This window comes from Chionomys nivalis, chromosome 19 (genome assembly GCF_950005125.1).
Source record: "Chionomys nivalis chromosome 19, mChiNiv1.1, whole genome shotgun sequence".
Classification (NCBI taxonomy): Eukaryota; Metazoa; Chordata; class Mammalia; order Rodentia; family Cricetidae; genus Chionomys; species Chionomys nivalis.
The window spans coordinates 46,735,061-46,760,565 of record NC_080104.1 but is presented as its reverse complement, the minus strand read 5'-3'; the positions used below and the strand labels follow the sequence as shown (position 1 = coordinate 46,760,565).

Here is a 25,505-nt window from a genome sequence, read left to right as displayed (position 1 = left end):
CCTCTGGCTCTTTTTTTTTAAAAGGATGTTACATTAAAGACAAAATTTAAAATTTACATACATTTCAAACTATCCGCTATATATAGCTAAATATACTGCCATAAAAGTTTGGTAAGTATATTACAAGAATAATTATAAAGAGTTGAAATGTCTTTTTATATAAGAATGTCCACATACTTAGTATGTGTGAGGCACTAAACTTAATCGCCAATACCAATTTTCACAACTGTGTGTGTATGTGTATTTACTGGGGAGAAAAAAGACTGACGATAAATGCCAATGCCAGAGCAACTGTAGAGGACAAAGAACAGCTTTGTGAAGTTGGTTCTCTGCTTTCAACTTTTATTAAGGTTCCAAGAACCAAACTCAGATCCTCAGGCTTTTACTCATCCATCTGAGTCACCTCCCCAGCCTTCAATATTTTTATAATGAAAACGAAATGAAGGCCCTATGTCAAATAGCAATTAGTAGGAAATAAGTGACTATTTGCAACTTCAGGAGGAAGCGAGCAAGCAAGCTTGGGCTGGAGAGATTGCTCAGCAGTTAAGAGCACATGATGCCCTTGCTAAGTAGCCTGGTTCAATTCCCAGCACCCACAACTTGGTTCAGAACAATTTTTGAACGCCAGTCCAGGGTATCCTGTGCCCTCTTTTTACTTCCAGGTATGCACCTGGTGTGCTTATACATATGCAGGCCAAACGGTCATGTACATAAAAATAAATTTTAAAAAGAAAACAAAGAGCCGGGTTATGGTGGTACACACTTTTAATCCAATCTCTGTGAGTTCGAAGCCAGTCTGGTCTAAAGAGCGAGTTCCAGGACAGGCTCCAAAGCAACAGAGAAACTCGAAAAACCAAAAGCAAAAAAGAAAGAAAAGAAAAGAAAAGAAAAAAAGAAAAGAAAGAGGGAGGGAGGGGGAGGGAGGGGGAGGGGAGAGGAAGGGAGGAAAGCTCAATATTAATCTTATTTGTGTAATATAGAAATGCTGTATCTCATTAAAAAATTTAAAAGTTGACTATGAACTCACGGCAGTGGTGGCACATGCCTTTATTCAAGAGGAAGGCTAGCTAGAATTCTGAGCTTGAGGTCAGTCTGATATACAAATTGAGTTTCAGGACTGCCAGGGCTCTTACACAGAGAAACTTTGTTCCTGCTTTTATACCAAACCAACACTGTTTGAAAGATAGAGAAGACATAATGCTAGAAATGAGTTTGGGTAAACTCTTAAAGTACTCATTAGCTAGCAACAAAAGACAGTGTGAGGCTTCGGTCCCTTTCTAATCCCTCTCTTCTGAACAGCGAAACAAGCTGTATTGTTCTATACTGTCACTAACTATTAAGGACAGACCAAGAGAACAACATTGTCATAACCAATTCTTTGAGTTATTTACTTCTGTACTTTCTATGACAACAAAATTTTCTCTCGTTTAACTACCATACTTAGAATTTATATTAAATACATTCATACTCAATCTCTAACTGAAATATCTCTAAATGCTTTAAGAAGAAATGTTAATACTCGAACATATAAACTAAAGAAAGGTGAGTCAAAGGGAAAACTTTGATCAGATGCAAGTTTTTATAACACAATTAAAACTACAAAGCTCCGCTGGACATTGATGGGACTGTTACAGAGAAACCTTGTCTTGAAAATAAAATAAAAGCCCCATATGGGTATAAACATAGTTTTTTTGGTATTTACAGCTTTTAGATTAATCCCCAAATAGAAATTCACAGGCATTGAATATCTAAACTGCCTCACAAAATGTCATGGACATCTGTTAAACTTTCATAATAATTATTAACACAAACTGTTTTTCTCACATAGGAATCTCACTAAAGAAAAGGTGATGGGCTGGAGAAGAGGTAGCTTGGCGTTTACAAGCATTTATTGCTCTTCCAAATGATTCAGGGTTCCCCGCACCCTGTCAGCACATAGGCATCTATACTAGTCCTAGGGGTTCTAACACCCTCTTCTCTGCAAATATATATACACATATGAAAGTAAACCACACACATAAAATAAAAACATTTTTAAAAGGTGGTATGACTTTATTAACATGTGGATGTTAGACTATCAGTCTATCAAAGGTTATAAACACAATAAAAATTATTTTTCTACCTATATGACTCTCAAGCAAGAGTTTAACTTTCAAGTAGACAGAATATGAAAAACAGCGGTGATGGTTTGACTGCAACGGAAGATAATTTAACTGTCACTTAAAGCAAAGGTAATTTTCCCATTTTCATATTAATTATAAAAATAAGTTATCTCGCCGGGCGGTGGTGGCGCACGCCTTTAATCCCAGCACTGGGGAGGCAGAGGCAGGCGAATCGCTGTGAGTTCGAGGCCAGCCTGGTCTACAAAGGGAGTTCCAGGACAGGCTCCAAAGCTACAGAGAAACCCTGTCTCGGAAAAAAAAAAAAAAGTTATCTCAAACTCTATACCATTTTCACACTAAGTATAAAAATAATCATAATTTATCTCAAACTCTATTGTGGTAAGATAGGTAACAAACAGAAATCTGCCTTTATAGTACTTTCTAATACACTTGTTTATAATCTTCGCAAAAAAAAAGTTATATATGCTTTCTTTGAAGACTGGGCCATTAAGTTACTGATCATTATTTCTGAACCATCTACTAAAGCACCTACCCACCCACTCACCCACGTATCTACAACCAGATTTAGTAAAGAAAATGTAAGACACTGTGGTAAATGCTTAACATGATGTCATTGAATTCTTCTAACAGTCTTTTAGGCACAATATTCTCTAGCTGATAAATCAGGAAAAAGTCTCTAGCTAAATATTAAAGTCACATAAGGAATAGCTATGAATATCTAATTTAAAACACTAATTCAAACAAGTATGTGGGAAAGTGTGTGAGGCTAAGGAAAACTCAGCAGCAATCAACCAAGCAGAAAACAAGAAAAGGCAAAGGAGTTTGAGGAAGAAGGTAAACCACAAGAAGTAAAAAGCACTGCCATGTCCTGAAGAATCAAAGCTCTCTTAGTATCTATTAACTCAAGGGACCTCTGTTCCCCTCTGCATATAGTTTAGACTGAATTCTGACAGCAGCCTTTCCTCAACCTCTTAAGGAATTCCTTACATTCTTTTTTTTGGGGGAGACAGTGTAACAAAAAGGAGAAGGGACACAGATGAGACAGCTGAAAGACCATGCCTGCTGTCTCAGCTATTGACGTTTAGGAGCTTAGGGCCTTTAAGAAAGGATGATCCTTCCTATCAGGCGTTAAAAGACCAGTCTAGGCAACATGAGCAACAATGTAAAATCTCTGAGGTGTGTGCTGACTCTAGAAGAGGCTCAAAAGAAAATCTCACAATGAAATGACCAGCTCAAATTCCTGTCAAGACGTCAAGAATCATTTCAAGAAAAATTGTGTTGTCTAAGTCATGAGATCATCTCAGATAAGAATCCATAAGCAATTCACTGACTTACTGAATCCTTCTGAGATACAGACAGACAGCAGCTATGGTGGTTTGAATGAGATGTCACCCATAGTCTTATAGACACTTGAATTGATCATCAGTTGCTTGTTGGTGCTCAGGGAAATGTGGTCTTATTGGAGGAAATGTAGCACTGGGAGAGAATTTTGTTTCCTTTTTCTGCTTCCTGCTTGTGGTTCAGGATATAAGCTGTTAGCTTTGGAGTTCCAACTGCCATTGTAGACTCTTATCCCTCTGGAATTGCACACCCAAATAAACACTTTTTTGTGCAAAATGTCTTATTCATAGTGATAAAACTAATACAGAAGTCATTCCTAGTAAACTAGGAATAGAGGTGAAAAGCGAACTTGCAGAGGCCTGTCAACCTTCCCTCTTCTGGTACTGGCACTGGGGAGTGGTCCCTGCATGAATGCACTCTACCACTGTACTCTATATATTATATACACAGACCCTCTTTCCCTGGCTTCTCACCTTACATCTGTAAATCCTCTGCCTAATCATTTCATTTTGTATTCTCTTATGTCTGTTAGTACTCTATTTTCATACACTCCTCCCATTTTTATGCAATATTCCTTTTCTAATCATCATTCATAAAATTAACACAGTAGCTAGTTAATAAAGAGTTAATGTCAACATACCCTGGTAATAAGACAGAGCACTGACCCTTTTTATAACCACACCCAACTCCTTTGTTTTCAGCATCATATTCAATCACTTCAAATTATTTATACTTTCCATAGCTACCATCACCTTAATCTTAATATTCTACTCTACTCACTTCCTTCTTATGTTTAGTATTGTGTTTCTAATTTTTATTAAATAATTTTATTATATGACAAGTTCATACATATATATTTTGATTAAATCCATTCCCCACTCCCACCTCATCACTCTCAACACATCCCTTTCCTATCTTCTTCTTTCATTTTTTGAAGGGGTAAATTCACTTAGTTCAATTAGTGATGCCTGAGTAGGTATGGGCAACTACCCAGAACTACAGTCTAAGTTTTAAATACTGAAATGTCTCCAAAATTTATATATTCCAGAGTACTTTTTCTAACAGCACCTATTATTTATTAAGCAGTGCTCTGAATGCTACCTATACCTATAACAAATGTGCACAATGACTGACTGGTCACTACAGCCAGTAAGATATTTCACAGGAAGAAATAATTTTAAAGAATTAGATGAAAAAGAAAAAAGCAAACAAAAATACTAATGACCCAAGGGACTAGTCTCATTAAGAGCTCGTCTGCTAGCAAACAAGTAAAAACTAACATATCCTAAGACGTCAGGGAGAAATAATCAATCTGGGGACTAGCTATATAATTTCCTCCCAATTTTACCCTCACGCTAAGCATAAAACTGTCAGTTCCTCTTAGTAAAGCTCTGACACAGAAAACATACAATGTGATTTCAGCTAGATCACATACATAAAATATATAAAGACAGCTTTATGTGTACATGTATTTGTATTGGTTCTTTAGAGCTCTCAATCCTCTTCATCTCCCTAAGAGCTGATGACAGGCACGTGCTACTATATCTCCTGTTGTTCTTTTGGATTTAATGAAAAGAAACAATTAAATTTAAATTTTCTTTAAAAAGATGTCCTTTGTAACTTCTAATCATCTAGTAGCATGCTATACGTAGATGTACATCAATAGGAGCCTTGTAACTCAAATGTTACCTAAAGAGAATAAAAAGAGGACTTTAAACAAAACCATGTCAAGTCTAGCAAGACGGTTTAGATAGTAAGGGCACTTGCTGCCAAGACTGACAATCTGACTCTCAGAACACACACTGTAGAAGATCCATCTCCAAAATGTTGTCCTCTGACCTCCACACATATGGAGGGGCACAAAAATAAATAGATGAGTAAAAAGAAAGGAATGGCACAAAAATTTTTGAAGTACCAAACAGTCTTGGCTGGACTTCCAGTCAACAGATAGGTCCAACTCTTGCCTGCTCTTTATGTGCTAGGCCATTAAGTCAACCTGTCAGAAAAGTAGTGGAATGCTTCTCTAACTATCCTTTAATAGCTACAGCACAAGTGTAACTACATATTATTAGTAGTAAGAACCTTTAATTCTGAGATGGTTCCCAAAAATATATCCTACCTTCTCTGACATGACGTCTTTTACTCTCTGACAATTAGCTATCCAGAATTAGGGATAGACTCCACTGGATAAAAACTCAGCCCTCACCACACACACTATTGAGAGTTTGTGTAGAAAGACTAACTTCGTGCTAATGTCTTGTGAAAATTATCATTTACATTTTAAAGGGATGGAATGGAATTTTCATGTATAGGAAGCTTTTTATAAAACTGATATTCCAATTCAAAATAGGGGGAGCTTACTCCTATAGTACTGTACTCACTTTAGATACTATAGGAAAGTATAGATTTACTCAAACATCTCTGAAACCAATTACTAGCTATAAAAATAAGAAATTCCACAACCACCTCCCTTCTCTGATTTAGTAATTTACTGAACAATTATCAAAAGTTGGGAAAGTAATTACTATTACTGATTTATTACAAAAAAAAATACAATCTAGTAACTGTCAACTAAAAGAAACAAAGAACAAGGAGTATTTCCATGTCCTCCACCATTATGCTCATCCTTTCAATACACTGGGTTTTTCAACATGGAGCTTCCCAAGCCCACCTGTCATCTAGGAGTTTGTAAGAGCAGCTTTCTCACAGGTCAAGACTATGGCTATTGAGGATGAACTACCTCTACCCCCTCTCCGATGCTTCAGGAATTATGAAGAATGGGAGTTCAACTTCTTTTAAAAAAAAAAAAAACAAACTTTATTTTTTAAAATATATATTTATTATGTATATAGTGTTCTGCCTGCATGTATGACTGCACACCAGAAGAAGGCACCAGATCTCATTACAGATGGTTGTGAGACACCATGTGGTTGCTGGGAATTGAACTCAGAACCTCTGGAAAAGCAGTCAGTGCTCTTACCCTCTGAGCCATCTCTCCAGCCCAGAGTTGAACTTCTAATCAAGGTGTGGTTCTTCTGATGATCAATGCTTATCCTGAAGCTATGTAGAAGCCTACCAAGGGTCTTCTCATAGAACATGATTCTCCTATAACCATTTTATCTCAAGAAATGCCCAAAGTATTCAGTATTTTGCATTAGAAACACAAACAACAAATATACATTTATTATGCCACAACTGTGTAGATACTGGCTAAATATGTTAATCGTCTTTCTTCATTCTAAGTACTACTGAAGAGTTTACTTTGTTGACTAATAACTTTTAGTATTTATATATTCAAACACCTTTACTAAGACTCAATATATGTAGCACAAATTCTAATTGGTCTTAATAATAAAAACCCAGAGTCAGATATAGGACTTAATGCTCAAGATCAGAGAAGCAAAGATGCCAGCCACTAGAGTTCTATTACCTCCTTTGGTCAGACCAAAGGAGCAAACCTTTCCTTAGACTTCATCCTCAGACTGCAACTGTCTCCACTAAACCTCACACTGCACTGAGCTCCTATCTCCTGTCTTATATCCTCTCTCCACCCAGCCATATCACTCCCATCTCCACCTCCCTAGTGCTGGGATTAAAGGCGTGGGATCCCAAGTGTTGAGATCACCTTTGTATGAGCTCTGTTTCTCTTCTAGACAGATTCAATATATATACACACACACAAATATACATATATAGATATGTAGTTGAGTTTCCTGATTTCATTCATGAACATTACAAAATTCACTGAGTTTATTAGGTTTTTTGTTATTAATGTATCCCAAAGAATTCAAGAAAATATTGATCATAGAAAAGGACTGCTATAGACAATCCCATCATATCATACCTTTTTTGTTACAATACTAATTCATATCACCATTATATTTTGCCTAGATCATCCATTATCTTTCTAACTGGTTCTAGTAGCCCATTAATTAGTTTCTAGTAGGTAGGTACCTAACTGTCTAACTAGTTTTCCTTACTCATAAAAGTGTGTAGTGTCTATAGCAATCCTTCTTTTCTATGATTAAAGTCTCCAAAGGCTTCTAAGCTACTTAGTGTAGAGGCTTCATAGTAGCTTGAGCAGCATTGCAACTTCTCAATATTCCATTTTGATGTTGTCTTCGGTTACTGGTCGTCATGTAGTGGTCCTATTTGCTTTTTGAATATGCTTAATATGTCTTGCATATTAAGGGGAGGGGAGGGGAGGGGAAGGGGAGGGAGAGGAGGGAAGGAAATGGGAATATAATTCATTGGTAAAATGCTAATATTGTTGTTCGAGTATATATGGTTATATACTTAAGAATTATTGCAAAGATAAAAACAATTATTTATTCACTTATTCATTCTTTCATTCATTTACTTATTTTGGAGGCAAAGTCTCACTATGTAACCAGGGCTGTCCTAGAACTCACTATGTAGATCAGATTCACCTTGAATTCAGAGATCCACCTGCCTCTGTCTCCTGAGTGCTGGGATTAAAGACGTGCACCACTATGCTTTTATTCAGATGGGTAATGCTGAATAAATTGGCTTATCTTAAAAGAATTCAAATTAACATTACTATTAGATATATTAAAAGCTAAATCAATAAAACACTTTAGAATACAACAGAAATGCTCTCTAAGGCCTGTTAAGAATTTTAACAAGCCAAATTATTGTAGGGTATAATCAGCACAAACACTAAAAAGAGAACAGTTTGCCACTTCTAAAATGTCTCCCAAATCCTTCAGGGAATACTGTGCTGTCTGGATGTTAGGGCTCTATCTATGGATTAAAACAAAATAAAAAATTCTATGCTAAATATCCTCAAAGCTGCCTTATGTTAAATGGCAGTGCATAACTGCATCCATACACTCACACTATGCTTCCTTCTCTGCTATTCCTCTGAACTTGAAGATGCTTACACAGATGGAGCAGATGTTGCAGGCTAAGGAACATCTTTCACAAGATGGAATTAGTCATGTAGACCTCCAATATATTGTTACTGATAATCTGCCTACCGATACTTACGTCATTTTAACAGGATAATTTTTAATTTCAGATACATGTAAAAAATTGACCTTGGAGTCAAACATAAGTAGTGCATACAATGCTGGGCATGGTGGTTCATACCTTTAAGCCAAGCTCTGGAGCTCTGCAAGATCAAGGCCAGCCTTGGTCTATAAAGTAAGTTCCAAGCCAGGAAAGGCTACTTAGTGATAACCTTTCTCAAAAAAACAGAAGACCAAAGCAAAAAAAAAAAAAAAAAAAGTAGCAGTTATAGACAGATTTGTGAATACTCTAGTGAACACTGGGGAGAAGGAAGGTCTGGACCTAGCAGTAGCACACAAACTGAAGGTCTCTCCCAATTTGGGGAAAGAGATGTGCAGCAACAAATAAATACTAACAGTCAAGTGAGCTTGCAAATTACTTCAACTGAAGTCTCAAAAAGCAATTGATTTCATGGAACAATAAATTAAATTCTATTACAACAGGTATTAGATCCAAATGCAAGGAAGAGGCTGAAGAATGACCAATGTCTAAATGGCATATCTATACCTACATAAAGTACAAGGTAGATTAACAAAAACAAATTTTTAAAGCCAAACTAAGCAGGCAAGGGACTAACCTCACTTATCAAATTAAAAGTGAACTATAGTTAAGGAAAAAATAACAGTTCAAAAGGACTTGAATTGTGGCATTACAGAATCTAGGAACAAAGATTAAGAAATAATGTAGGACATTGAGCACCTTGGCTCACAGCTGTTATCCAGGAAGGCTGGCTATGAATTCAAGGCCAGTCTATGATACATGATGAATTCTAGACCAGACTAATCAACCTCCTGTTTTAGGGCTGGAGAAATGACTTTGATGTTAAAAGCATTTGTTGCTCTTGCAGGAGGACACAGCTTCAATTCTCAGCACCCATGTGGTGGCTCACAAACCATTTGTAATTTCAGTTCCAAGAGATCCAACACCCTCTTCCTCTGAATTCTGCAGCACCAGACACAAACATGATGCACATACACAGACAAAGGAAACACTTATAAAAATAAAATAGTAGCTAGGTCTAAAAAGACTCAGTGTAAATCCCCATACACTTACTAACATTAAAAGATCTGTTTTGTTTTTATTTTGAAAGTTCACAAACAACAAGCCATTTGAAACAGCAGTATGGCAAAGTATCAAGGGATGGTAGATATGAAATCAGAAACCTACATTCATATTCTTGCCCTGACACTTTCTGGTTTTGTGATTTCAAAATTCTCAAATTCCTTTATTTTTTGAGAGGTTTTAAAAAAAAAAATAAAGACAGACATCATGCCAGGCATGGTGGCGCACACCTCTAATCCCAGTACTCGGTAGGTAGAGTGTTGTTGGATGTGTTTTACTCTTTTGAGGGGTCCACCACCCAGCTCCCAAATAAATCACACATGGAGGCTTATTCTTAGTTAAGAATATCCGGTCTTAGCTTGGCTAATTTCTTGCCAGCTTTTCTTAAATAAGTTATCCTGACTACCTTCTGCCTCTTGATGTGGGATTCCCCTTTGTATGCTTAATAAAGAAACTGTCTTGTGCCTGTGTAGGGAATTTAGGTGGGTGGGGGAAAACTGAAAGGGAGAAAGGAGGCAGAGGCAGAGAGAAGCCATTAAGACGCTGACAGAGACAGACATGCTGAAACTTTGCTGGTAGGCCACAACCTCATGGTGATGCACAGATTAATGGAGATGGGTTAAATTAAGATGTAAGAGTTAGTAAATAAGAAGCTAGAGCTAATGGGCCAAGCATTAATTTAAATAATATAGTTTCTGTGTGATTTATTTCGGGACTGAGCAGCCAGGAACCAACAAGCGGTCTTCTACTACAGCCTCTGGCTTTTTCCTTTTTTTACTTCTGTATAATCTTATTTACATTCTTAATCCATGGTTGGCTTGGTGACTGGCCCCTACTGTCCTCCTCTCCTTGTTCTTTTGCTCCTCCCTCTTCCCAGATTTATATTTATCCTCTCTGCCTGCCAGTCCCACCTAATTTTTCTCCTGCCTCACTATTGCCCATTTAGCTCTTTATTAGACCATCAGGTGTTTTAGACAGGCAAAGAATCCCAGCTTCACAGTGTTAAACAAATGAAGCATAAACAAAAGTAACACACCTTAAAATTCCCCAACAACGGAAGGCAAGTACATCTCTATGAGTTCCAGACCAGCCTTGTTTATACATAGTGTGTTCCAGGGTAATTGGAGTTTTAAGTGTTACCATGTCTCAAAACAAAAATTTAAAATACCAACCATTTTCACAGCATTATCTCTTAACCATTTCAATTTAGTAGACTAATAAATTACTATCTGTGAAGCTCAACAAACATTACAAGATCTAAATGTTCTACCCAGTTCATAAAATCAGAGCTGTGACTACAAACTGAACAATACGCTTCAGTCTCAGTAGGTTTATAGGGCTGCAAATACTCAATGTACACATTTAGAAAATTTCTAGTGAGAGGTTAAGACGCACAGCCAGGGTTTTCTCCATGAGGAGGTAGTTTCTCTTCCCATATAGAAAGATTAAATCTACTTACCATTTACACTGAACCATAAGAAACCACAACATTAATTTAAAGCACAGGAGGAGAGGTCCTCATCATTCTTAAGCTTCCTATCTCCTTTAAGTGTTAACTGTATGATACTCTGACCTCACAGATTCATTCTACTCAAGAGTAATGCTGAGTTCTAAACTACTCTATCTGGGCTGGGGAGTAAGCCCAGGGCCTCATACATATGAAGCACAATCCCTACCACTGAGCTAAAACCAAATCCCTAAAATATTCTGAATATTCTGAATAATTCTGAATCTGGTGACTGAATCGTTCATAACACATTAGATGATAAACCTAAAAAATGATCAGACTCATCACTGTTAAAATATTGAAGTTATAGATAAAATTTAAGATCATTATAACTTATAAGGATTTGCCTCTCATTTATAAAACAGACATGAATATTTTAGTAATGTGTGCTTAGACACTAGTTTCAAACAGCAGATACAAAAACTACAAAAAAAATGCATACATGATAAGTGAAAACTAAGGAAACAAGGCAACCTAAATCTGCTATGGTGGCTCATCCATGTAATCCAAGTACTGAGGAATCAGAGGCAGGAGAACTGCATTAAGTTCTAAAACATAACTGCATTGGGTTATAGTGAGCTCCAGGCAAGCCTGAGATTGAGTGAGACTCTGCAAAACCCAATAGTATCTATACAGGATATTTACTCTAGTAGCATAAGAATTCCTAAATCGTTTAACTCAGGAGGCAGAGACAAGTGGATCTCTCTGAGTTCAAGGACAGCCTGGTCTATACAGAGAGTTCCAGGAACAGTCAGGAGTACATAAAAAGATGCCATAAGACACACACACACACACACACACACACACCAATTAACAGCAAATACACTCCTCACGTATATATAATTCTAAAGAAATAATCTAGAGAATTGGTATACTAAGGTAATTTTTTATTACATAATACATGTTACTCTTACAAAAGCTTCGCTTTAAAGATAGACACTAACCAACTCACAGCAACATTAAAGATCACATACCTGACACTCATCTGACAAATTAGCAATCAACAACAACAACAAAAAAACTCAACAATACACTTCTATCACCTCGCCAGAGTTCAGTAAGTGCTTTTCTGTACAGACAGCACACGTGTGCACTATGAATGGAAGCCAGAGGACAACCCCACTCATCATTCCTCAAGAATAGCATCTTCTGTTTTTTAAAGTCTTGACTTTTCAAAAACATTCACTCATGCAAGGGAGAATTTGTATGGAGGTCACAAGATAGTTCACAGGAGTTGGTCCTCTTCCTCTATCCTGGGACCAAAGACCAAACTCAGGTTGTCAGACTGGCACAGCAAGTGCTTTTGCATCCTAGTTCATCCAGAGATCTCATTGGTCACATTTTCTCTTTTATTCCTTTGAGACAGAATCTCTCTGGCCTGAAACTTGTGGAGCTAGCTAGGCAGCATGTCAGCCTGTCTGCCAATGAACCCCAGAGAATGAGTCTGCCTCTGCTTCCTCAGAGCTAGAATTTCAAGTGTGCCCCCACCACACCTGTTTCTACCTAGGTCTATTCGGAGGACATCAAACTCAAGTTTTACCTGCATGAATTGCACTTTAAAGACTTTATTTAATCACTCTAGGTCAATAATACACTTTTTAATGAAGCAGACATGCAAGAAAGCATATCTCTATTCCTATCCAGATGTATCTGCTAAAATAGACACACTACCCATAACTGCATTCTTCCCTTCATTTGGGGTCAAAACGCTAAGAAACATTATCATCACTTAGTTATTTGATTTACTTTTAGTCATTTGAACTAGACACTCACAAAAAAATTAAATTAGTGACTAAAACCTCAAGTGATTAAAGAAATGTATACTCCATCATTTCAAGATGTAATATCATAGCCTATACCCCAGAAACCTAAGAGGGAGGCAGTATCACTGTCCTGCCTGTGATTCCTGCTACTAGGGAGGTTGAAACATGAAGTGCTCTTCATGTCCAGATGTTCAAGACCAGCATAGACAATTAGGCAAAATTTCATCTTTAAAAACAGAAAATTCTAAATTCTGTCATCCTCAAAAAACTTTATGAAGAAGTCAGTGTTAAACTGATGGGACAAAAAGGTATACCATACAGAACACTGAATGAAGCCTCCACTGCTACCAGGACGAATGAAGAGGTGTTGGAGAAGCGGGTACTTTTTTGTTTTGTTTTGCTTTTGTTCGCTTGCTTACTTTGACTTCCTTTTGTGGGGGGTCATGGCAAGGATGACAGGAGAATATGGGAGAACCCAGAGGTGAGCAGAATTGGGGTGCATGATGCGAAACTCCCAAAGAGTAAACAAAGCTTAAAATAAAAGTAGTCACAGTGTTTACCACAGACAGTTCTGCTCCCTTAGTAACATACAGTAGGTACACCATAATGGAGACCAACTGTGGGCATTTTTTTAATATAGCTGAAAGTAAAATTATGCAACATTGCTGCCAAAATGTTATAAATTCATTTCAAATAATATGTAAGGAACACTGGGAAAATTATAAAAACTGTAGGTTCTAGAATGAAAAAAGGGAAATTACACAGTAACAAATGAATTCTCAAATTGTTAAAGAAAGGCCAAAAAGTCACACTGTTGCAGGTCAGAGTGAATTTTCATCCATTAAGTAAAATTTATATCAAATAATTTATAGATATATATTGTATGAACCAATAATTAAGAGGTAAAGTTGAATGTTTGTAACCAAGTCAGGAGATAGAAAAACAATGTCACCTCCTGAAAATTCCTTCTTTTCTTTCCAATCAATTGCTTTGATTTACAGGTAACTTAATTCTTACTACATATGTGGTAGAGGATCTTGATGGTAATCCCACCTGACCTTGAACTTCCTCCATCACATCCAGAAGCATTCAAACCAAGACTGCCTGACAATTTTTACTTTTAATTAACTAGCTTACTATCTTGTTATTTCCCCCTGTATGACAATTTCCAGTAGACCTTGGCTATCTCTAATACTACCTAACCTAAAATCATTTCCTAATTTTCATGTACCTAGTAACAGTATGGTACAAAAATTCTGCTCCATGTTTGCTTTAGTGTCAAAACCATATACTCGAGGTAAAACCCTCAATTTTCATATCAGAAAAAAGGAGAAATTAGTTCAGGGCAAAATTAGTTCAGGGCATCTTTATACAAACACACAATAATGACTAAGTAAAACTATCACAAGAAATCACTAAGATGAGGAAAGGGTTCTTTTTCAATTTTTACACAAAGAATAGCCAAGCAGAGTTTTGTAAACTGCCTCTATTCTTACTTTCATAAGTAACTAGTAGCCAACTAAACACATTTTCCACGACCAAGTTAAATAATACATGCCACGTGTAGGTAACATGCAGTAGTATAGCTAGGAATGGTTTACAAGAACACACTCGAGTCTTCCAACACCTCTATCAAAATGGTAAATACTCTGCATGTTTCGGTGGATTTGAAACTGAATCTAAATACGAAGGAAATTTTTTTAAAATTTACAGGAGAAAATAAATCACCCAAGTCGCTATGAACTTCACAAATTCTGTATTTACTGAACAAGGCAGGGAGGGTTAGTCAATTCCCTGCCTCTACTCTTTCCCATTCCCTAATGAGAATGCATACGTAACTAACAGAGCATTTCCTGGCTGGCACAAAATCATACATACACATTCGATAACACTGACCGTGTCCTATGTAAGTGGCAAATGGGGGTGGGCGCTACTTAGAAGTGTTAAATGCCCTTCAAAACCTTAATTTACTCTATCTCTCCCTTTGTGAAGCCATATAATAAAACTCAGGAACGGGAACCCTAAAGCACTATTCCTTTCGAACAACAACAACAAAAGTACTAAGTGAGGGAGAAAGGTTTCCATTACTCCTCATACCAAAAATATTCCCATCGTTTCCGATTACAAAGCCAAAAGCCGGACGGGTTTGCGACCGGCAAAGCGCAGGAGTTGCCCCCCGGCGCGGGTCCTTGGCCGGCCCGCCCCACCTGCCGCGCGCCTGCCAGCCCGCTCGCAAGCCCCGCACCCCAAGGTTGCGCTCCCCGCCCGGCCCCGCGCAGAGGGGCGTGCCGCCGGGCCACCCGGCCGGCCGCTCTTACCGCCAGGTCCGGGTGGCCGCTGTCGCGGTGGGACACGGCTCGGATGACCCCGGCCCGCCAGCCGCTCCCGCAGCCGCTCTGCCCGCGCTCGGGACGCGCGTCCTCGCCGGCCGCCACGCACAGGAACCGCTTCCCCACCAGCTCCGGCCGCGTCTCCACCGCCATGGCCGCCTCTGCTCCGGGAACGAGCGCGGCCCGCTCCTACCGGCCGCCCATGCCGAGGAGCCGACCGCAGGCGAGGCGGCCCGCGAGCGAGAGCGCCCCGGCACGCTCCGGCACCCGGAGCCGCGCCGGCCCCGTCCTCCCGCGCGCCCCACAGGCAAACTGACAGGAATGTGCGCGCGGCCGGCGCAAGCGGCGCGCCGCGGCCAGTACCCCTCCGCCCGCGCCGCGGCGCGTGTCCTTCCGCGGGCGGGGGGGCGGGGGTCGGCGGGCGCCGCCAAGTAGTACCGCCCCACCGGCTGCGCTGCGGCACCGAGCGGCAGCTGCAGAGGGACGGCCGGCCGAGGCTAAGCTGCTTCCGCCGCTCCTTCTTCGCCCCCTCGGAGGGGCGACTGCAGGGGAAGGGCTCGGATGCCCCGCGCGGTCGCAAAGCAAACTCCCGGTGGCCCGCATGTCAGGAGCGACGTCCTTGCGGACACATAGCGCTGTCGTCAAGGAGCCCGAATCCCCTCGCGGTCCCGGCGAGCAGCGCCGCCCACCCCACCGTGCCCGCTCGGCGGCCCGCGGCTCTAAAGCAGCATTCCTCCCGGCAGCGAGTCTAATTCCGCGTTGGGGCTGTTCGGAGATTTACACCTAGTGCCGCCTTTTTACATGAACGCCAGACACTCCACCGCGGGCTGTTACCGACGTCCTTAAATTTCACAAACTGTCTCAGCGCCAAGCCGAGTACTCAGCGTACTAGAACACAGTCGAGTAATAAAACAGAAAGCTCCAGAGTCAGTTACTGGAAAAGACTACAGAAAGAAAAGATTCGTGGCCAATCACACTTGAAGAAAATAAATGATGTTTACTTCCCGTCCAATCACAACAGGACTTTATAACCCAGACAAAGACAGCTAGGAATTCCTCTTCTGATCGCGCCTCAATTCTCAAGATCAGAGCTCCCTTTCAGACACCAGTGAGCAGTTGATGACGGATATCCTTTACAGGCTTATTTTATTTAAAGCACGTTTGTGAAATTTTGAATCTAAATCCAATCTGCCATTTTTTAGTGATTATCAACTTCAAAAATGTATCTAATCCAGTAAAAATCTCTTCCTAAACTACTCCTCCGCAAAAAAAAAAAAAAAAAAAAGCTTTCTGCAAAGCCTTATAGTAGCGCTGCGTGTGCATAATAAACACAAAGGACCCTTCCCTATCCACAGAACATTCGAAGCAAGCAGTTAAAGTGGCAAACAGCCATTGGCTATATAAGCGATGGAAATTATAAGGCTGAGTTGAATTGAGCAGTCTAATTTCACTTGTCTAAAGAAAAGCAAAACTGTAATGCATAAAGGAAAATTGTGCACAAAACTGCATGCTGGCGGCTCAGATTTCTCAGGACTTCTTCCCACATTAGGTTAACAAACCTAATAAGCTAATGAAAAGAGTACAGCATATATACAGATTTTTTTTTTTTTTTTTTTTTTTTTGGTTTTTCGAGACAGGGTTTCTCTGTGGTTTTGGAGCCTGTCCTGGAACTAGCTCTTGTAGACCAGGCTGGTCTCGAACTCACAGAGATCCGCCTGCCTCTGCCTCCCAAGTGCTGGGATTAAAGGCGTGCGCCACCACCGCCCGGCCATATATACAGATTTTTAAAAGGAGTCTCATATCAAATACCAAACCATCAGTGATCTATCTGCTTTTTAACCTGGGGTACAAAGGAAATTGGGGCTGGAGACAGAAGGTGCGAATGGGTGGCAAAGCACTTATCTAGCTACTACAAAGAAAGCCCTTGGAGGGATGCCAGTGTGGGTGAAGAGTTTTGTTTTGCTTTTTAAAGAAAACTGATTCCTAACTCTCAATGATATCCTAATGCAGGTAAAGCAGTCCAATAAAAAGCATGTAAATACAACAAAAATCACATTCCCAGTAGAAACAGTGCTTTCACAGGCCATGTGTCCCCACAGCTGTTTTTCTTGCTGAGTAATACGGGCTGACTCTGAACTCATCCTTTTGCTTTTCTTTTGAGACAGGGTTTCTCTGTGTAGATCCGCCTGTCTCTGCCTCCCAATCGCTGAGATTCAAGGTGTGTACCAGCACTGCTGGGTCCTTTTGCTTTTCTCAAGTGCTGGGATTATAGTGTGTGCCACCACGTCCAGCTTTAACACATTTCTAGAATTATATCCCAAACTGTCTCCAACAACACCACGCTATAGCTAATATCTAGGTCTCATGCTAAGCTGTGGCTATTTTGCCTTTGGAGAAACTTGTAAAAATTCATCTTCAAAAAAGACCCTGAAGTTTTTTTGATTTCTTCGTTTTTTTTGGTTTGTTTTTGTTGCTTTATCTTTTGTGGGTTTTTTTTTTAAGGTTTTTTTTGTTGTTGTTGTTGTTGTCATCTAATTTTGTTAAGGAGTTATCTGTATTGTTTAATTTTTTACTAGCAAATCCTAACTGTAAACAATATGGAATTGAAAGAAATTTTAGCATCAGATTTGGAACCTTAGTAAACCAGTTAATACTGACTGTCAATTTAGCAGGATGGATTCGAGGCATGCCTGGGAGGGATTAACTAGATTGAGGTAATTAGACCCATTTTTGCTGTGGGCAGCAGGATCCCACAAGCTGGGGTCTTAGCCCTAACCAAAGGAAGAGAGATGAGTTATATCATTCCCTACCCACTGTATTTGCCTGGCTGCCTGACATTCCTGCCATTCTTGGCCACCATGCCATGCCACGGACTATGTACCCGTAACAGTCTCCACCCCCGTCTAGTCTCCCTTACACAGCTTCTGTCTCGGTGTTTGTCATAGCAACAGAAGGAGCAGCGAATGCACTTAAGAGTACCATAGGTTTCACTTGTGAGCTTCCATACACTACTTAAAGATGCTCAGGCCAAGCAAGGTGGCCACACCTTTAATTCCCTCACCTGGTAGCAAAGGCAGGCTAATCTTGAGTTCAATGCCTGCCTGGCCTATGCAACAAGTTCCAGGGCAGCCAGGGTTACAGAGACCATATCTCAAAATAAATAAATAAATAAATAAATAAACAAACAAACAAACAAACAAATAAATAAATAAGTGAAAGATGTTCATAAAATAGCACTATCAATAATGTAAAGAAAAGGTGCCAGAATTTTTACAATGCCGGCAAAAAGGGTAGCAGAAGATATGTACTTAAGCTGAAAACTAGAAATACCACTCAGATCTTCTATACTTTCTATCATTTATGGAGATACGTCCCTTAAATATGTCTGCACATACACAATTCAAGCAAGCCTCACACATCAAACACAAATGTTAATCCAAATAAAAGACACACTAGGAGACTATACCTGTTTTTTAAAGTCGTGGTGACTTGCTTGTGGTTCCAAAATAGAAGGTGGAAGCAATAGGTTCAGGGACTCAAGGTTATCTTTAAACACAAAGCAAGTCTGCGGCAAGCTTGGGCTCAAACAAAACAAAACCTTACTTGGTTTATTTTAAAAACTAAAATGAAGGAAGAAAATTAAATTACTGCGATGATAGGAGCCATGATTATCTACTCAATTATTGGTGATTGGTAGATCATGTTTCAATTAGCAAACACTTCAACTTTTTGATTTGGTATAATCAGCAAGAGGATAAATTATCTGCTTTCATATACATTAGTATTCTATACCACTATAAAGGTCTGTCACATTTTGGGAGGACAGGGGCTAGGCAGGTAAGTATTCTACCATTAAACATACCTGGGAGTCTACCTAACATCAAAGAAAAACATGTTTGGCACTTTTCTCCTACATTATGGAGCACCTGCTCTGTCAGGCACTAGACTAAGCACTTTACACATGTCATCTTATTTTAAGGATGGGGAAAATGAGGTTTCATAAGCTTGCCTAAGACTGTAGTGAAGGAACTAATTTTTGTTTGTTTGTTGAGACAGGGTCTCACTGTGCAGCTTTGATTGTTATTGAACTCACTTTGTAGACCAGTCTGGCTTTGAACATGCCTCTGCCTCCCAAGTGCTGGGATTAAAGGTGTGTGTCATGACTACCAGACTAAGGAACTAATTTTTAAAACCAGGTTTGTAATATCAAAGGGAATCTGCTATTAACTAAAAAGACACTTTAAGAGAAATGGGAAGGTTTACCAAGCTGATTACTCTTTAGTAGCAAGACCTAGTCATAATTTGTTCAACATCTGTTTAGTATTATTATGTCTCTCACATCTTGAAAGCTTCTGTAGACAGCACCCTTGGTCTGAGAAGCTCAAAGCCTATCTGAAAACTCAAGACATCAGAAATGCTTTGGTCTATTGACTTATGGATTATCAAAAAGGACAGAGAGAGATGGCTCAGAGGTTAAGAGCATCGGGTGCTCTTCCAGAACTCAGGGTTCAATTCTTAGGACTAAGGATTCAATTCTTTGCATCCACACAGTTGCTCACAGCTGTCTGTAACCCCTTCTCCAGGGGACCCAATGTCCACTTCTGGCTTCCATGGCCACCAAGAATGTACATGGTGTACAGACATACATGCAAGAAAAACAACCATATCCATAAAATAATTTTAAAGGGGGGAAAAAACCCAAGATGTATCAACAGAATGTCATACAAGACACATTTAATGCATTTTTCACATCTTCCACATCTGTTTGAACTTGGGATTTTTTTTATTAGCTGTCAAATGTAAGAGTGGACTCATTCATAAAGTCTTAGGGTTATACAAACACAACTAGAAACCATGGAGACCAATATGGAAGAGAACCAACAATTTCAAATAACTATGCAAGTGGAAAACCAAAACTAAAACACAGGGTAAACTGATAGTATCATGTTTATCATGAAACTTTAAATGGTTTGTATTTAGCTAACTTCTTAAGCATATACTTAAAAGGAATTAATCATACTTATGATAATAACTTCAAATGTTTGTTCTTCAAAAAATCCATCTCCTATTCCCAGACTGAGACAAACTGTTCAACTAGAGATTCTCAAACGTTAGGACAACTGCGTCTGAGCAGTCATGTGACTGATCGTTTTATACCTGTCTCATCTGAGAGGTACAAGCTCCAGAAGGGCAAGGACGGGGACAGTCTTCCCTCACCATGTCCATGTACCTGTGCTCCCCGCATCCACAAGCCCTTGCTGTGAGAAGAGCAATGGAAGAATACAGGAGAACACCTTTTCTCCTTCTGTGTTTCCTTCTGTGGAGACAAGGGCTCCTCCTATGGAGCCCAGTCTAGCCTGAACTTGGGGTTCCCCTGCTTCAGCCTCCTAAATACTGGGTTTGGTGTTAATACACCACCCCACACAGCCATCTTTTCTTACTCCAAAGAGAAGGGAACTTAGAATTTTCTAAATCAAGAGTAATGAATCAGAGTCCCTGTTCTGCCTACACACTCAGTTGTTGCCTTCATGGTAATGCCGTGCAACAGAACCCCATTTCTCCAGATTGCAGTGTTGAGAATCTTCAAGCACACGATAAAGAAGAAAAGCAAGGCTGTTCCAAGGGAATTTCTATAGAACGAATATAAAGATTTACAATTTCCAAGCAAAGCAGTCATTTCATTACCAAACTACCAATTTGATACAAACTCTAAAACACCTGCCTAGTGTTAGACTTCCAAAGAGAACAATCTCATACCTGACAGAGGCAGCATACAAGTCTGACTGCTGCCTTCATGATGCCAGGAAAAGAAGAAGGGAGGCAGGAAGGAACAACACCAGTTAGCAATCTCTCCAGAACCTTCTAACTGTGCATACTGATGGTCACTACTTTATATTTAGAGTCTGGCTCCATAGGAACCCGCGGCTTCTCAACTTTCTCCTCGTTTAGATCTGCCTTTTAATAATAAAGCACTAGAAATTCAGACTACATAAATAACAAGGCAAAATTCCTACTCAGTGAGAAACCCCAAGAAACAAAGAAATGGAAAGTGGCCTTCTAGCCCACACTAAGCAATTATGTAGGGTGTCTTCCAGCGCGTTCTCTGCCCACTGCCCCCCTCAGAAATGTTTCAACTATTAACTGTCACCAAAACAAGCCGCATGCAAGTTCTCACTTTGCAAACAGGTCAGGTTCTACCAGAGCCTTGTTCCCATTGAACCCACAAGCTCCATTGACCCGACTGTGTTAGTAACAGTCCTGAGCCCGTTCTGTCCACACTAACGAGAATTCATTGCACTGAGAGCTTATAGGAAAGCTATAAAAGAGCTGAAGACACAGTTCAGCAGTTTAAGGGACCCAGGTTCAATTCCCAGCTCACACACTGTGGCTCACAAACATCCATAACTCCAGTTCCAGGGAACACAACATCCTCTTCTGGCCTCTGGGGACAGCAGTCATGCACATGGTACACACACATACATGCAGGCAAAATGTTCATGAAATAAATCTTTTTTTAAATTTATTTATTATGTGTATACTGTTATACCTATATGTACACCTGCACTGCACACCAGGAGAGGGCGCCCGATCTCACCACAGATGGCTGTGAGCCAGTGTGTTTGCTGGTAATTGAATTTAGCACCCGTTTTCTTAACCTTCAGCCCCGCATAAAATAAATCTATTAAAAAAAAATCTACAATAACTCAGAAACCTCAACATATTAACTACCCCATCAATGTTCTTCTCCAGATAAGATGGGATTTTACAATCGAAGGCACTTTTGTGTTCAGGATCACACAGCTCTGAGGTACACTGCTCAAATGAATGGCACCCGGTTGGAGGAAACAAAACCTAGCAGTGAAATATGGTCATTTTCACCCATTCCTTCCTTCGGTAGTCCCAAAAAGCCAAGTGATGATATACAGGAAGATTTATAACCTCTTGCAAATATGTAATAGAAACGAATTACTCCACATAAAGGAAAGCAGTGTCTACAGCTCCACGTGTGCTTCGCCACCACAGGTTATTTATTTATCCAGTTAAAGGGAGGAGACAAGACTTCAGCTCCAGAGTCTGTGTTTCCAGGTGCCAGGACCTGGAAGGCCTGGGTTTCACTTTAGACTGCTTTGGCACGGAATGACTACTGGACCTCAAAATAGACGGACTGTATCAGGGAGCTGACCAAGTCCACTGCCAACTTCCCACCAAGGAGTAGGGAGGATCGTTTAGCCCCCTCCTCCCCAACGATTTACAGTTAACTGGTTAGGATGTGGGGTTCATGAGGCTTTGCCCATAACCAAGGATCTGTAGACAGTTAACAGTTGCTCCCCACTACCTGGGGGAGGGACTCGTCAGACTCCGCCCCATCCAGGGACTTATGGGTGGTTAACAACTGAGGGGAGGGTCTCGCAGACCTCCTCTCCCTAAGGAGTTAAAGACAATTGAGGATGCTGGGCAAGGAGCTATTAAGGCCCCATGGTCTTTATATATAAGCAGTTAGCAGTTATATGAGGTGGTTAGCAGATGATGGGAGGGAAAGACAGACAAGATCCCCAGGGTTTACTGGAGAGTTTTCCTTCTTCTGCACCCATACCCGTACTCCACTTGGGTGGAGTCCTTTCTTACTTATTGCTACATCCTACACGGCATGAACAGGTATGTGTGATCTCATCAAAAGCAGTCCGTGCAACATATAAACAATCATTATAGCATAAGCTCAGGCTCTCAGAAGCCTATCGTTCTGAACAGAGAACAATGAACGTAGCACTAAGAAATACAAACTGAGTTGGAGAAGACAGAAACTGGCCCACCACCACACACAAAAACATGGATATAGAGGAGGAAAAAAAAAAAATCAATGAAACTGCTGTATGTAGAATTTGGGGGGCAAAACAGTGAAATAACTGGTAATGTCACGGGTGAAAAACATTTCCTCTCCAGAGTTACCTGCTGACAAAACCATCCTACTTTTTAGACTTTTCCAGAAACACCTACGGAATATTAGTAGTCAAGGATGTTTAGGGGGCTGGAGACAGTTCAATGAGTAAGAGCACTTGCTTCTCTTCCAAAGGACCTCAATTTGGCTCCTAGCACTCAACCAGGCAGGTCACAACTGCCTGGGACTCCAGCGGTAAGGGATTTCACTTTCTCTTCTGGCCTCCCAGGACAAGGTTGTGCGCTGCACAGTAAGGAAGTTGTGGTCTTGCTAAAGCCTGCAAATGAGGCAAATGCAACAAGCAGGAGGTTTCATTAGCACTGCCTTGGCTTGCTTTCTTCTAAAAATGTATTGATGCTTGTGCTTGTGTCTGTAAAGGATATGCCCATGGGGGAGGGGCACATCTATGCTTAGGCAGAAGCCAGGAGGAGGCAATGAATCCCTGGGGGCTGGGGTTACAAATATTTGCATGAGGCCCAGCGAGTTAACTCCAGGTGGTGTGGGTCCTGGGATCCTAAGGGTAGCCCTCTCAGAAAGCAACCTTTCCAGCCCCCAGGAAGAGTCATGTTGAAGACGGGAAACTGAGGGGGTAGGACTGAAGCAGAGACAGCTGGTGAGACAGGAGCTAAGAGGGGACCTGAGGACGCAGGAGGAAGGGTACAGGTAAGAGTGATGATAAAAGGGAAGGAAGATGGCCACAGTAGCTGGTGCTGATGCATCATGACAAAGTTAAACAAATCTCACGAGGTTGAACTTCAGACTAAGGGCAGAAGCAACTAAAACTAAAGGAATGAGATTCCCACTTAGAACAGTAAATCTGCCTACAGCATGAAAAATGATTAAGAGGAATAGTGAAGAGGTTGCTGAAATTAATTAACTTAATCTCTCACTTTTACAAGTTTAATAGCACCCCGCGATGGCATTTACACATCCAATTAAAGCTGTGTGCATCTCTGTGCATGGTGGCGCACACCTTTGATCCCAGCACTCAGGAGGCGGGAGGCAGAGACAGGTGCATCTTTGTGAGTCTGAGGCCAGCGTGGTCTACAAAGCAAATCCCAGGCTACAAGGACTACAGAGTGAGACCCTGTCTCAAAAACAGTCCACATCTGCAGAGCAGTGGTGGCGCACATCTTTAATCCCAGGCAGGGACAGGGGGATCTCTGTAAATTCAAGGCCAGCCAGGTCTACAGAGTTCCAATACAGCCAGGGGTACACAGAGAAACCCTGTCTCAAAAATCCAACAAAACAAAGAGTGCACATCTCTCCGCCTGCAAACATGAAGCCCATCTTCTTTCCCCTTCACTGTATGTCCCGCATAGTTCCTTTCTCTTAGTTTATATTATAACCACATTACTTGAAAGCACTTTCCCCCAGATAACTTGTGTGGCTCATGCCTCAGTTTCTTCAGATCCCAAATTCAGTATTACCCTAACATGGCTGATTCACTTTACACAAGGCAGCATCCCTCCCTCCTGTCAGTTCTGCATTCACGGTGCCCATCACCAGCTGACCCTATGAGCAAGAAACTACACACATTACACTTTTTCTGTTATGACAGTCACGACAGAGACAAAGAAAATGAGGCTACAGGTTAACTCGCTAACGGCCACAAAATTTCTTAAATGCCAACCAAGGATTCATTGATGGCTGGCATCACAAAGTTTAGATATAATAGCCTCTATTTTACCTTTGATGCCAAGGCCATCTACTACAAATATATAATAAAATGAAATTGACACTTTGAGGAGAAGACTGAAATAACCCCATGAAAAAATAGAAGCATTAATCAATAAAATATTAAAGGACTGCCAAGCAAAGTTAGGGACCCATTAAAACAGAAAGAAATAGGTGTGTTCATAACAGCTGTGACCCAGCTGTGAACTTTGCTCAGAGCAGATGCAAAGGACGAAGATGGTGCAGACTAGCGGCCCTCAACAAGGGATGGGAAACACACTACTAGGTCCCCCGCTGACTATTTTAGTGTCAAGCCTACAGGCACCGGTAGATGGTGGACAGGATGCTGGAGAACATCACATAGTGTCAAGGACAGTCTCCTCCTGGACGCCAGCAGTGCTAAAGAGAAACCTGGTGTGACTGGGGTTGGATTCCCACGCATGTCAAGAGGGAGGAGGGATCCAAAGATGCTCATCAGAATCACACTAACAGACCATGAAGGTAAAGAAAATGCAAAAACTTGCAGTGTGAGGGACCTAAAATATCAGCAAGGACAAAGTGGACCCTGTGTTGCTGCTGCCAAAGGGCAGTGTGCCAGAGGACACACTGCTGCTGGGCGGACAGGCTGCAAAGTCAAAGTGCATCCATCCGGGAAGTCACTGGCTACAGATGGGTCAACCTCCAAAGTCTCCCATGCTAGGCCAGGCTTTCTGCCTTACGTGCCAAGAAACATGA

The 25,505-nt window shown here is 40.6% G+C and overlaps 1 protein-coding gene across 3 annotated transcripts in view; it reads right to left on the bottom strand.

Moving 5' to 3' along the window:
• Jmjd1c (jumonji domain containing 1C) overlaps positions 1-25,505 on the bottom strand; it is a 163,982-nt gene that overhangs the window by 115,964 nt on the left and 22,513 nt on the right. Inside the window, exon 1 of one of the 3 annotated variants that reach the window (XM_057751046.1) lies at positions 15,146-15,310. The exons of the other annotated variants lie outside the window; for them this stretch is intronic. Coding sequence (XP_057607029.1) covers positions 15,146-15,310 — 165 coding nt within the window. Of the gene's footprint in view, positions 1-15,145; positions 15,311-25,505 lie in introns of those variants that run through there. 3 annotated transcript variants of the gene reach the window in all.